Below are 15,655 nucleotides of genomic sequence, written 5' to 3'. Positions count from 1 at the left end.
CTCTATAAGATTATGTAACTCTATCAGACTCCTTTGTTCAGTTCCAGCCTATCCAGCCTCTCATAATTCAAGACATCCTATCATTGTGAATCCTTTTTTAAACTATCTCTAGTTTAAACATATCTTCCTATATAATGCTGACCAGAAGCCTTTACCAACATCATGTATGTCTGTAACATGATGCCCAAATCCTGTATTCAATGCCTTGAATCCCATTGACTATTCCATAGCTCACTTTCACAGTTACAACCTTAGAAAACTGTCCTCTGCACCATTAATTTTGCTGCCAATCACAGACTGACTAATTGTGCCACATTCTGTATATTCTCATCCAAGTCATTTACATCTATGACAAACAACTGGGGAATCATTACTGATCCTTATGGTACACTATTTGGTACAGGGCTCCAAACTAACAAACCACCTTCCTCCACCATCCTCTGGTTCCTTGAACCAGGCCATTTTGTATCCAACTGGTGATTTCACCTACATCCCATATGATCACATCTTCTTCTACACCAGCTTACCGTGCGAAACTTGTCACAAGTTTTCCTAAAATCCAGGTAGATATCTGCTATCCTGCAATCTTCATAAAAGAAATCCTGTCAAATTTGGGAGACATGTACGAAGCCACGCTGACTATCCGAAACAGTGCTTGCCTTTACAAATGGAGATAGATCCTGTTTCTCTCAGAATACCCTCAGTACCTTTCCTGCCAGTGATGTAAAGCTCACTAGACTGTGGTTTGCCCTTAGAGCCTGTGGTGAACTACATATACCTGTCTGGACTGCTCCTGTGGCTCCTCCCACAGACCCCTGCTGACTGCTCCTGTGGCTCCTCCCACAGACCCCTGTATAAAGGCGATTGAGGCCTGAGCCCGGCCTCATTCTCCAGGATGTAGTGTTGTTCATTCTTCCAGTCAATAAAAGCCGATATCTCACTTCTTACGTCTCAGAGTGAGTTATTGATGGTGCATCAGAGCCCTTTGTAAAAAAAAGGCATTGAATTAGCCTTCTGCCTTTCTTCTGCTACCTTACCCATGGCTATGGCTGGTATAAATATATCTGCAGAACTCCTGCAATTTCTTCACTTGCTTCCTACAATGCACTAATTGGTCAGGTTGTGGTGTTTTATCCACCTTTGTGTTCTCAAGTCTGTGAATTCCTCCTTTGTTAGATTGTTATGTTTCAGGGCATTACTGTTCACTCCCATGAATTCACCAGCTACCACGATCCCCTGAAGTGACCATGTTAGTCAGGACCCTGATCAGTTATCCATAAAGACAGTGTACTCCCCTTCTTTGTTGTTGCCAGCTTGTTAAAAAAAAACAGTAGTATAAAAGTTTGTTTTAAAAGGATGTGGGGAATTTACACTTTCCAAACCTTAAAGCACTTACAGTTTACCTGTGCAGCTTTCAACAAAGGAAATTTTTCATGTTTATTTCAGATTTTCATCATATGCAGTAGTTTTTGATTTTCCATTTTATGGGCTGCTCCTGAAGGTGCTTCCAATGTGGATTGAGGCCTCACACATTTTTGCTCTGTCCATTAAAAGAGCCAGGATCTCTGATGGTCAGCCATTTTAATTCCACTTCCCATTCCCACAATGACACTGACATGTCTTTCCATTACCTCCTCTAAAGCCACCTTGAGGCCACAGATTGGAGGAGCAACACCTCATATTCCATTTTAGCAGTCTCCAACATGATGGTATCAACGTTGATTTTGATAACTTAAGGTAATCACTCCCTATTGTTTTCACTGATCCCTCTAAGTCCATTCTCTTTCCCTGTTCCCACCCTCACAACATTCCCATAACTTATACTCTACTCCCTATGGTTTTCCACCTCCTTCCCTTTGTCCTATGTTTCACTGTCCTCTCCTATCAGATTCTTCCTTCTTCAGCCCTTTGCCTCTCACCTATCACCTCCCAGCATCTCACACTACTTCCTTCCCCTGTCCCCCCTACCACAAATTCCACCCTCCTCATCTCACCTAGATTCATTCACCTTTCAAGTGCCAGTTAATGCTTCTCCCACCACCTGCCCTTTTTATTTAGGCTTCTGCTCTCTTCCTTTCCAGTTCCAATGAAGGGTTTAAACCCAAAATGTCAACTGTTCATCCCCTCCCTAGATGTTGGCTGATATGCTGAGTTCCTTCAGCATTTTCTATGTGTTGCTTCATCTGCAAACTGCTCACTTACACAATGTAAATATCGTTGAAGTAGAGTTCATACTTTTTGAGCAGTAGTATTACTTTGAGAGTATTAGTTCTCCATTAAACTTCTGTCTTTAGGAGGTTAATTTCCCCTAACATCTTCCTCATTTGGAATTTTTTTTCACTTGCCATATTGCCAGTGAGATTGATACATAGAAGTTACATTCAGGAAGCAGTAAAGGTACAACGTGGTTTAGTATTAAAGCCCTAGGATCAATGTGTTTTAAGTTAGCCTTTGTTCTTTGCTCTGGATTTATTTTAAATTTCCTCAAAACCCACTGTCAAAGGGTTGAATTCAGGCAGCCTCTGATTACAAAGCATCAACAAAGCTGCATGCATTTAAATAATGGTCTCATTAGTTTTTAATATGTACAAGGTTATCACCATTATTGTCTTAATGATTAACATCTGAATGTATTTAATTTTAAAGAGTGCCAACATATGCTCTATTACTATCTTGAGGATAGAAAATGGGATGGAGACATTTTGTCCTGGATTACCTCATCGGATAGATATTTTTTCTTCAGTAGCTATTTAGTCAAGTGCTTTTTTATCTGATAGGCAGTCGTGTACACCCGTTTGTCAGAAATTGCTAGCACACTGAATAACCACTGAAGCAATTTACACCACATAACATTCTGGGGTTATTTATCTGAAGAAGAAAGTCTTCTCCAAATGCTAGGAGTTGCTTGTTTGCCCCCCCTGCTACTCCAGCTGTCCAGAAGCACAAACTGTGCTAGGCACAGTGGGAATCGATGCAGGCAGGGGGTTTTGAATAGAGCAGAGAAGCGAAGGGAGTGCTGGACTGTTGGGTTCCATGGAGAGCTCAGTGTTTCTGCTTCATTGCCCAAGGGTTGTAGAGCAAAACATCAAAGGTTTCAGTTTAGTGTTCAGTTTCAAGCAGAAAAGTCAGTAACTGCCAACAGCTCACAGCCAGAAAGGTTTAGGAAGATCACTACTGTTACTTGAATCTCTTGCCTCAGTAGTTGATGCCTTTTAAATTTATTTATTTGGAGAAACAGTGCAGAACAAGCCCTTCTGGCCCTTTGAGCCGTGACACCAGAAACCTCCAATTTAACCCTAGCCTAATAACGGGACAATTTACAATGTCCAATTAACATGTCCAATGTCCAGTTTGTACTGGAAGGAAATTTAACATGGCATCTAAAAAGAAGAAAGCACCACACCATGAAGACGCAAATACTTACCAAAACCTTTTTTTGAAGTGGAGGAAGATATTACAAAATAATTGAGAAGTTATAAAATTATTGGTGGTGCAGCTGAAAGAAAGGTCATGTAGCAGGATTCTTGGTAAAAGAGTCTTTGTAAAATCAGCTGACTTTTTCAGATTTTTTCAGACCCAGTTGATATAAGTGATATAACTACTTTAAGAAACAAAAAACCTGCTATATTTCCTGGGTCTATTATGCAGTAAAATTAATGCTGGCAACTAATCATTCATTTGCAAATTAAGCTATAGACCAAAAATCAATTGGATCTCACAGTAACGTCATCTAGTAAATACAGTTCCATACAACATATCGCACATATTTGTATGTAGAGTACAAGAAACTCACACCAAAATTGATTAAGTCAGCTACCTTTTCTGTATTTCTGAACCCTACTTTATTGGATGCCTAACTTGATGCAGTAATTATTTACTTTTAACATCTATAAAATACACTTCCTTTATTTGGTGCCCCTTGAAGATGACAAAAATGAAATGCTATTTATGGAACTATGGTAACTAGCTGGAAGTGAACTGAATTATTCCACAGGAACTAAATTAAAACTCAAAAAACAAAGCCTTGGTATAATCACACAGAAATTGCCTGAGCCAAATAGTTTCAGAAAAACGCTTATTTTCTTCCATATTTTGATGATGCTTTCATTCCTGTAGGAGCAGCACTCGTACTAGGGCAGCCACAAGAAGCAGGGGGAGGAGTAAGTTTCGAAACAGGTTGTTTTTTACTATGTTTTGTCCTAAAAGTGGAAATAAAAACAATATTGTTACTTTAATTTATGCACATAACATCAAAAGAATTTTCACTTCTATCAACAATTCCTTTTTAAATAGTACTGACAATAGAAATAGAAATTCTTCATTTGTCAAAATTCATTTTATCTGTGATTTTTAAGTGTCAAATACAGTGGATTCTGGTTAATTGGGATGCATGAGAACCAATATGTTTTGGTCCAATTAAGCGGCTGTCACAATTATTTGAAGTTTCATGGAAATAGTTAAAAAGATATAATAATCAGTTTAACTGAATAACAAAGTATGTATTTAAATGAAATACAGAACAAATTAGAACATTACTAATATTATTACTGTACTCTAAAACTGTGTATTAGTTCATAATGATAACCAATGGAGGAATTCATTAAGTATATGCTGGCCTAATACTCAATTAGTAAGGTGTACATTCTTAGCCCCTTAAAGTATCAAGGTTCAATGCATTTCCCAAAAAACAATAATTTCTTTTTATTAGTTCCTGACATATTTGAAAAACAACACAGTTATGGAATCCATTGCTTTCTTTTGTCATAAAAAATAATAGTCCGGACTTTAAACAGGCTTGATCGAAAAAAATCTGCCCAATTATCATCAGCATATAACCTGCAGCACCAGGGGTCCTAACACACTCGACCACACTATACTATGTTAAGAAATACTGTTCCATGCCTAGATTGCATTTTGGGAAATCTGATCACTCGGCTGACTTCTCCAATCTGTATACAGGTAGAGATGAAAGAACAAGTTTCCAGAGATAAGGACAGCAAAGAGAGTGTTGCGGGAGGCAGGGAGCGGCTTCAGGGTTGCTTTGAATTGCCGGAAAGAGGGCCGTATTCAAGCACTCATCAGCAGATCTGAATGAATACACCACAGTTGTCATGGACTTTAACAGTTGTACATGAGTGTGTCCTCACAGAAACTTTCCGAGTCTTCCCCAGTCAGAAGCCCTGGATAAACTATGATTTTTGCAATCTGCTGAGGGCCAGCTAAGGTTTATTCAGGTCTGGCAACCAAGTAAGATACAAGAGCTTCCAGGTATGATCTCCGGAAAACCATTTCACACGCAAGGTTATAATTCTGGATCAAATGAAACTGGAAGGATGCTCAAAAGGTGTAGAAGAGCTTGAATGCTTCACTCCCAGATGAGCTCAATGCCTTCTATGCTCACTTTGACCATCAAAGCATGAAAGAACCTTCACAAACTCCCACAACTCCCAATATCAGTCTCTGAGGCCAATGTGAGAGTATCCTTCAGGAGGGTGAACCCAGCCCAGATGTGGTTTCTGGCCGAGTACTAGATGCCTCTGCTGATCAACTGGCTGGACGGTTCACTGATATCTTGCTTTGACTGTCTGAAGTACCTACCTGCTACAAGTAGTCTTTAATTATACCAGTGCCTAAGAAGAAGAAGGTAACCTGCGTCAATGACTATTGTCCAGTAGTACTTACATCCATGATGATGAAGTGCTTTGAAAGGTTGGTGATGAAACATATCGATTCCTGCCTGAGAAACAACTTGAATCTGCTCCAATTTGTCTACTGGCACAACAGGTCCACAGCAGATGCCATTTCATTAGCTCTTCACTCAACCCTGGAGCATCTTGTCAGCAATGATGCAGTCATCAGGATGCGCTTTATCAACTACAGCTCAGCATTCAATGCCATCATCCCCTTAAAACTAATCAATAAGCTTCTAGACCTTGGCCTTAGTACCTCCTTGTGCAATTGGATCTTCAACTTCCTTACTTGTAGACCCCAGTCAGTTCAGATTCGCAACAACAGTTCCTTCATGTTCTTCATCAGCACAAGTGCACCATAAGACTGTGTGCTTAGAACCCTTTTCTAGTCACTTTATACTTATGTCTGCAATGCTAAGCACAGCTCCAATGCCATCTTTAAGTTTGCTGATGGCACCACTGTCATTGGCTGAATCAAAGGTGGTGACAAATCAGCATATAGGAGGGAGATTGGAAATCTGGCTGAGTGGTGCTACGACAACTACCACTCACTCAATGTCAGCAAGACCATGGAGCTGATTATTGACTTCAGGAGGAGGAAACCAGAGATCTATGAGCCAGTCTTTATCAGGGGATCAGAGGTAGACAGGGTCAGCAACTTTAAATTCCTTGGTGTTATTATTTCAGAGGACCTGAGCTGGGTCCAGCATGTGTGCAATTCTGAAGAAAGCACAGCAGCACCTCTACGTCCTTAGAAGTTTGTGAGGATTCTGTACAAAGAATTAGAATTGAAAATACACATGGACTAAGATGTTAACTGTCCTGTGCTATCATCAGTGGGATCATCAGTTGATCTGCCACCTGTCCTCAGGAGTTTTGGCCCGCTTATGATCAAGACTCCCTCGAGGTGGTGGGCCAGCAGTGCTAAAGCACCACCTCCCACTGATGAGCTTAACAACTTGGCATCTGCCTCTATCAGAGTTGTTGGTCGCTTCCATCCAACAGATAGTCCACTCTTCAGGTATCTACGCAGCTACTGAAGAGTTTACAAAAGATGGATACACTGTCTGACTATCTGCCCCTCTAGACGTACTTAGTCCACACCCATGATGATCCTGTCTCTGCTGCCTCAGCTACAGCCCTGCTGGTTGACTTGATCTCTCTTCTAGTAAAGCCAAGGTCATGCAGCCACTTCTGGAAAGTGAACGCAATAAAACCACGGCAACCTACTTCGAATGGATAGCATGAGACCTTCCACCCTCTGTCTCTGCACTCCTGATCTTAATTCTGCATACTTGGTTAACTCAGGGTTGTATATGGTGAAATATATCTAATTTGATAATATGTACTTTGAACTTATTTGAACCTGATAGTGCTGTGTGTTTCTGGCAAAGGGAACCATACAGCATGGCACAATAAAAAAGGTCTGCTTCATTGGCATTGTAGACACCATCTGCACAAAATCTTTGAAGCAAGTAGTGGGAGTTAATAGATTTCCATGTTTCAGCACTTACAGCATCAACACTACCTTTCTCAGTGAGAAAGGAAGGATTTAATCAAGATAGGATTAAATTTCTTGAATTTAATGTGCTGCCTACATTTCCATCGAGACAGTCAACTTTAAAATCTTCATGACCCAGCTTCTTTGCTAGTTCCACTTACATGTTCTTTAACGCTGGTCCACTAATGCACACTTCGTCCAGTTTAAATGGAAAACCATTGATTGAAGGCCTCTTCAACATCTGGATCCTTATCTTCACTATTTCATTTTTGGAATATTTCCTGTTGTCCCTCGCATAATGCCCATTCTTCTTGCAATTTATCTTGCTGATGTATTAAGCGTGCAATTGTAGACTTCGGCACTCCAGTTATCTCCAGCTGACCATGAGTGGTGTCAGGTGGATGGCTTTTATTTTAGTCCAGTAAGGTAATTTTTTTGGCTATTGTCAAATCTTTAAATAGCAAGGGTCTTGAAAAATTTTCATGACAAAATAAAAAAACAAAATAACCAAAAACCACTGCTTTTTGAATTGGTGTCCATCAGCTCGAATGGATAACATAACACAAGCATATGCAACTGATGCAACTGTTTGCTCTAAGCATGAAATAGTATCTAATAGCCACACAAGTGCACATGACTGCAAAATAAGCAGCATAGTGCCCTAAATAAACAAAGGGAATCCTGGCTATTTTCTTGATTTGTTTTTGTTCTTTAAGAGTTGTCCCAAATAAGCGGATTAACCAATGGCACAATTAACTGGAATACACTGTCACAACCATTGTTAAAATTCTTTAAAGACAAAATCTCCAAAAAATTCTCATTCAACTTATTTCATAAAAACTGCAAGTGTTTTCAGCCTTGCCTTCTCAGCAGTTGGGATTTTAAAAGATTTAACAATTAAGTCTTCATTATATGTATGTATGTATGTTTATATGTATAAATGAATAGATAAATATTTACAACTGCTAACCAAATTTAAGTAATATAAGTAGTGACAAAAATGCAATTTTTACAACTATGTCAGTTAGTAGGTCATTGTTCATGGAAAATCTATTGAAACTAAGTCACCCCCAAGGCTCTAACATCCAAATCCTTGGATCAGTGATGAACAGCTGTTCAGAAATCTATCAATATTACAAAAATAATGTTTTGAACAAATAACAAGTGAAAAATAATCTAAGGCATGCGAGTCAAACCAATTTATTGTTTAGGAATTTTAATGTGTTAAGTTCAGGCATAAAATTTTTTTTGATAAGCTAAATTTAAAAGAAAATCAACCAAAATTTGTTTGGCGTATTAGGACAGAATACTAAGCAAATCCCTTTCGAGTACTGCTATCTGTTCCATACACTTGACTGAATTTCGGTGCAGAGTTCCATTCAGTAAGTCATGCAAATGTTATTTTTTTTTTCTGAGGGAATACAAAAGCATCTAGCAATTTTTTTTTGAGGATTAGAAAGTTAATTTACAAGGAATAGTTAAATAAATGTTGGTTCTGCTTTGATTTGGAAAACAAAATGGGAAAAAAGAACAGTTTAACTGATTTTCTTTAAGATTAAGGAGGAATGGCAAAAAAAAAGCCTGTGGCTTTATCATGATAACAGGCTCAAAGAGTATGGGGTAAAATTTAAAAATAGGAGCTTAAGCTCTGTACTTGCTTAAAAGCTGTTCATCTCTAAAATCTTCCTCTATTGATGAAAGATCATTGACCTGACACGTTAATTCTGTTTCGCCCTCCACAGAAGCTGCCTGACCTGCTGGGTGTTGCCAGAATTTTCTGTTTTCATTTAAAAAAATAGGATGTTAGGAGTTAGGAAAAAAATAACATTAAGATCATCAGACTTCTGGAACTTTGGCACAGGCTTTTTTTTTAATAATTTAAGTGATTATTATAATAGTTTTCATAAAATGTTAGGATGCTTTTGAGCAAAAAATTGAGGAGTCATACCTTCAAAAAAGTAGACCATTATGAAAACATGCAGATATACAGTACCTATAAAAAGTATTTACTCCACCTTTGGGAGTTTTCATGTTTTATAGTTTTACAACATTGAATCACAGTAGATTTAATATGGCTCTTTTGACACTGATCAAAAGAAAAAGACTGTTTCATATCAAAGTGAAAACGGATCTCTATAAAGTGATCTAAATTAATTCAATATAAAACAGAAAGTAATTGATTGCGTAAGTATTCAATTAATACTTAATTAATTGTTAATTAATTAACAATTAATTACATATTAAAGGTGTGTCCTTTTAATATGACACACCAAATCATCACTGGTGCAGCCAATTAGTTTTAGAGGTCATGTAATTAGATTAATGGAAATCTGATTTTGGAGACCTGTGCAGTCAATGTGTTTCAATTGACTGTAGTAAAAATACACCTGTATCTGGAAAAATCTGGCTAAATCTACACCATAAAGACAAACAAATACTCCAAGCAACTCCATGAAAAGTTTATTGAAAAGCACGAGTCACAAGATGGATACAAGAAAATTTCCAAATCACTGATTATCCCTTGGAGTACAGATAAGTCAGTCCTCAAAAAATGGAAAGAATATAGCACAGCTGTTAATCTGCTTAGAGCAGGCTGTCCTAAAAGTCTGAGTGACCATGCAAGAATGGGACTAGTGAGGGAGGCCACCAAGAGACCTATGACAACTCTGGAGGAGTTCCAAGCTTCAGTGGCTGAGATGGGAGAGACTGCACATACAACAACTGTTACCCAGGTGCTTCACCAGTCACAGCTTTATGGGAGAGTGGCAAAGAAAAACCCACTGTTGGAAAAAAAAACTCCCATGAAATCTCAGCTAGAGTTTGCCAGAAGGCATGTAGGAGACTCTGAAATAGCTGGAAGAAGGTTCTATGGTGTAATGAAACCAAAATTGAGCTTTTTGGCCATCAGACTAAATGCTATGTTTGGGGTAAGCCAAACACCACACATCATCAAAAACACACCATCCCTACCATGAAGCATGGTGGTGGCTACATCATGCTGTGGGGATGCTTCACTACAACAGGCCCTGAAAGGCTTGTGAAGATAGAGGGTAAAATGAATGCAGTAAAATATAGGAAAATCCTGGAGGAAAATCTGATGCAGTCTGCAAGAGAACTATGATTTGGCAGATTTGTTTTCCAGCAAGACAATGACCCCAAGTGTAAAGCCAAAGATGCATAGGGAAGGCTTGAAACAACAAAGTTAATGTCCTGGAGTGGCCAAGTCAGAGTCCAGACCTCAATCCAATTGAGAAATTGTGGCTGGACTTGAAAAGGGCTGTTCACTCAAAATCACCATGCAATCTGACAGAGCTTGAGCAGTTTTGAAAAGAAGAATGGGGAAAAATTGCTGTGTCCAGATGTGCAATGCTGATAGAGAACTATCCACACAGACTCAAAGCTGAAATTGCTGTCAAAGGTGCAATTACTAAATACTGACTTGAAGGGAGTGAATACTTATGCAATCAATTATTTTGTGTTTTATATTTGTAATTAAGTTAGATCACTTTGTAGAGAGGTGGAGATATGTTTTCACTTTGACATGAAAGGGTCTTTTTACATTGATTAATATCAAAAAAAGCCAAATTAAATCCACTGTAATTCAATGCTGTAAAACAATAAAACATAAAAACTTCTAAGGGGTGAATACTTTTTATAGGCACCGTAACTGTTCTAATTCCTGCTTATTCCTCGTCCTACACTTCTTTATGATACATTACAAGGAATTCAATTATAATTAAATTAAATGCTTTACATTGCAGATGTATCTTTTCCATTACATATTACAAGTATTAAACTTGTTTCACATCTATCACTGAAAATCTATGAAATAAACATTATGTCTGAAGTATTATTACTGGCTTGATTTGTAAAGCCAGATGATCAAGTTTATTTCTGAGATTCAGGCTTTTTTATTGCTACCAAAAGCCAAATATTATGTTATTTTTGGTCCTGCTGAAAGATTTTGGCCTGAAACGATGACTGCACTTTTTGCCATCGATGCGGCCTGGCCTGCCGAGCTCCCCCAGAATTCTGTGTGTGTTACTCAGATTTCTAGTATCTGCAGATTGTCTTGTTTGTGTGTTTTCTTTATTTAGTTTAAGGAAACTCAAACTCATCAATTCTATAATGCTAGTAAGACACTGGACCAAGGGTTTAGAGCCACAGAGTCATCCGATGTAATAAATACAGTTGTGTGTTGTCTGCATAGTTGTGGTAATTCACCTTGTGTTTTGGAAGAACCTGACCTACTGGGAGCAAGTAGAGTGAGAACAATAATGGGCCAAAAATTGATCCTTGCGGCACACCAAACACAATATCATGGATTTTGGAGGCACAATCACCACAGTTAACAAAGAATTTTCTTCTTGTTATATAAGATTCAACCAGCTTTAAGCAGTACCAGAAATACCTACCCACTGACTAAGGCAGTTTATGAGAATACTGCAATCTACAGTATCAAGCAGTGTCTCAAATTCAAGAGCACAAAAACTGAAATGTTACCTATGTCGGCATTAAGCTGGAAGTCATTAACTGTTTTAAGCAACACAGTTTCTGTACTATGATTTGACCTGATTATACTTGTCAAGAATAGAATTTTGTGATGTACTTTTCATTATGTTTACAATGCTTCTAAAAAGTAAGACACTGCTATTGTAGAGTTGTTAAAATAAAGGAACGTAATCAACAACATGGTAGGAGGTAAGGTCCTGAATCCATTTTGGATGACTAACAATGCATTTTGTAATGTCCAAGACCAGTAGCTACATGTGAAGATTTAATTAAATTGTCCTGTCATTAATTACTAACCTATTCATAGCATTTCATGTTGAATCTGTAAACAGTTTCTTTTGACAAAAATGCTACTGTGTTCACATATGATTGTAAACTATGTCAAATTTGATTATTGCACGGGAGCATAACTGTCTGTGTAATACTATTACAGCACCCGTGACCCTAATTCAATTCCGCCACTGTCTGTGAGAGGTTTGTACGTTCTCCCAGTGGCTGCGTGGATTTCCTCCAGGTGCTCCAGTTTCCTCCCACATCCCAAAAACATACATAAAGTACTGGAGGAACTCAGCAATACAGGCAGCATCTACGGAGGGGAATAAACAGTCGATGCTTTGGGCTGAGACCTTTCAGTCCTCTATCGATGTTGCCCAACTTGCTGAGTTCTTCCACCAGCACTTTGTACATATTTCTCATCCATATGTTGCCCTTGGTAGTATGATTTAACAAATATCATATTTTGCATGTTATTGCACACCATTGCCTCTCAATACTTCCACTGTATATGATTTGTCCCGCTGCTTGTACAATAACCTTTACAAGATGAGCATTAGTCTGACTTTGGTGCACATGGCATCAATTTCCTAATCACCAATTCTATCATACACCTCCAAAATCTGACAATTCAAAGTATTCCTCCTGGACCTCGAAAGTCAACCAATCATTTGTTTTTATCTTTAACATTATTAACAGATCATCTCACTGAACTCATCTGTGCAACAGAGAGAGGCATTTGTTAAGCAGATAACAAAGGTTCAATATTTCCATTAAGAAAGGGGGATGGACTGAAGGCAGGAATTTCATGAATACAAACATAGTATTTGATAAGCATAGAATGAAAACTAAGTATCCAGCATCTATAAGAGTGGATAAATCACCAGGCACAAGCAAAATGGATCCCAGGCTTCCCAACTGGAGATCGGAAGCCTGAGAAGACAAAGCTCACTCAGGTTTGCTGATTGAGTAGAAAAGGCAGCGACTCATGGCAGTATTGTGCTTTGAGCAGTGGCCAATCAGCATTTGGGATTGATTGACAAGAACAAATTCAAGTAAGGCAGGGGGCAAGCAGAGCGGCCATCGTTGGAGTGGACAGTGTTAGAGTGGGCTTTTGAGGCATTCGCTCTTCAAGGCTTTAGTCAGAGAATCTCCCCATAGTTCATTGTTTTTCCTTTACAGTTGCTCAGTTAGCAATAGTTGAGATGTCGGGCAGGATAAGTGGGATGCTCCTCCAGTGGGATGTGGGAAGGCAGAGGGACCTCTATGTGTCCCTGATAACCAGACATGTGAGAAATGGGAGTGCGGAATGAGCTGCCAGATGAAGTTGTAAACGCGGGCTCACTTTTGACATTTAAGAAAAACTTGGACAGGTACGTGGATGAGAGGTGTATGGAGGGATATGGTCCAGGTGCAGGTCAGTGGGACTAGGCAGAAAAAATGGTTCCGCACAGCCAAGAAGGGCCAAAAGGCCTGTTTCTGTGCTGTAATGTTCTATGGGTCTAAGTGCATCCAGCTGCAGCTTCTAACATTCCGCATTAAAGAGTTAGAGCTGGAACTGGATGAACTCTGGATTATTTGGGAGGCTGAGAGGTGATGATAGGACATATAGAGAGGTAGTTATACTCATGGTGTAGGACAGGAAATTGAGTGACAGTAAGGAACAGGAAAGGGGTTAGACAGCCAGTGCAGAGTACCCTTGTGGTCATCCTCTTTAACAAATATACCACTTTGGATACTTTTGGGGGAGATGACCAAGTAGAGGAAAGTCACAGCAGTCAGCTGGCTGGCAGAGAGTCTGGCTGGGTCTGTGACTCAGAAGGGAAGGGGGCAGAAGAAGCAAGATGTTGTCATAAGGGATTTTTTAGGGGAACAGAAAATCATGATCGAACTTTGCCATTTGATCATGATTTACTATTCCTCTCAACCCTATTTTCCTGACCTTCACATAACCTTTGACACCCTCACTAATCAAGAACATATCAACCTCCACTTTAAATATACTCAGTGTCTTAGTCTCTTCAGCTGTATATGGCAAAGAACTCCACAGATTCATTACTATCTGGCTAAAGGAATATTCTATTTTAAGGCTGTGCCCTCTTGTCCCTTCTTCCCCACTAATGAATATATCATCTCCATGTCCATTCAATTTAAGTATTTCCATATTCAATAGGTTTCAATAAAATCCCCCTTCTTTCTTCTAAACTCCAGTAAGTACAGGCCCAGAACTATCACATGCTCCTGATACATTAACCCTTTCATCACTGGGATCATACACGTAAACCTCCTCTGGACACTCTCCAATGCCAGCACATCGTTTCTTAGATATGGAATGTAAAATTGATCACAATACTCAAACATGGTCTGACCAATGCCTTATAAAGCCTCAGCGTTATATCCTTGTTTTTATATTCTAGTTCTCTTGAGATGAATGCTTCCTTACAATTGACTAACCTGGAAGTTAACCCTTAGTGAAATCCTGCACAAGGGCTAAGTCGCTCCCTGTTTAGAAAATATTCTACACATTTATTCCTTCTACTAAAGTCCATGACTATACACTTCTCTGTACTGTATTCCATCCACTACTGCTTTGCCCATTCTTCAATCCTTCTGCAGACACCTTGTTTCCTCAATACTATCTGCCCCTCCACTTATCTACGTATCTCCTGATAACTTGGCCACAAAGCTATGAATTCTGTCATGCAGATCATTAACATAAAATGTGAAAAGTAGCAGACGGAACGCAGCTACTTGTGTAACACTACTACTGTCACCGGCAGCCAACCAGAAAAGGCTGTTATTCCCATTCTTTGCCTTCTGCCAGTCAACCAATATTCTATCTATGCTAGAGTTTTCCCAATAATACAGTGAGCTCTTATTTTGTTTAGCAGCCTCATGTGTGGAACCTTGTCAAAAGCCTTCTGAAAATCCAAGTCAACAACATTCACCGATTCTCCTTTTGTCTATCCAACCTGTTATTTCCTCAAAGAATTCCAACAGATCTGCTAGGCAAGATTTCCCCTTAAGAAACCCACACTGACCTTGTCCTATCTTATAATATGCCTCTAAGTACCCTGAATCCTTATCATTACTAATGGACTAACAAACTGCCAACCACTGATGTCAGGCTAACTGGCCTATGATTTCTTGTTCTTTGCCTCCCTCTTCTCTGAAAGAGTGGAATGACATTTGCAATTTTCCAGTCCTCTGGGACCATTGCAAAATCTAGTGATTCTTGAAAGGTCACTACTAATGTTCTCATAGTTCTTAAGTTCCCTCTTTCAAAACCCTGTCATTATTCAGTACTTATTCAGTTTGTCCACCATTTCTTTGTTCCCTCTTTACAACTTCTCTAGCATCTTATTCCTGTGGTACTCTTTCCTCTCATTTACTTATACATATATATATATATATATATATATATATATATATATATATAAAACTTTTGGTATTCTCTTTTATATTATTGGATAGCTTATCTTCATTTCTCATCTTTTCTTATTTTTTTTGGTTCTTTTTAAAAGTTTCCTTATCCTCCAGCTTCCCACTATTTTTTAAAATCATATTGTATGGCCTCTCATTTTTCCTTTTCTGCTGCCTTTAACTTCCTTTGTCTGCTACAGTTGCCTCATCTTCCCTTTAGAATGTTTCTTCTTCTTTGGGGTGAACAAATCCTGCA

At 38.8% G+C, this 15,655-nt stretch overlaps 1 protein-coding gene across 1 annotated transcript in view; it reads right to left on the bottom strand.

Annotated features, from left to right (window-relative positions):
• Nucleotides 1-2,300: 2,300 nt before the first annotated feature.
• mlf1 (myeloid leukemia factor 1) overlaps nt 2,301-15,655 on the bottom strand; it is a 38,692-nt gene continuing 25,337 nt past the window's right edge. The window contains exon 7 of the mRNA XM_073040976.1: nt 2,301-4,199. Coding sequence (XP_072897077.1) covers nt 4,076-4,199 — 124 coding nt within the window. The 3' untranslated portion in view covers nt 2,301-4,075. The remainder of the gene's footprint in view (nt 4,200-15,655) is intronic.

Source organism: Hemitrygon akajei, chromosome 3 (assembly GCF_048418815.1).
Source record: "Hemitrygon akajei chromosome 3, sHemAka1.3, whole genome shotgun sequence".
Taxonomy (NCBI): Eukaryota; Metazoa; Chordata; class Chondrichthyes; order Myliobatiformes; family Dasyatidae; genus Hemitrygon; species Hemitrygon akajei.
Note: the sequence above shows the minus strand (reverse complement) of the source record. Positions and strands in the feature narration are given on the sequence as shown.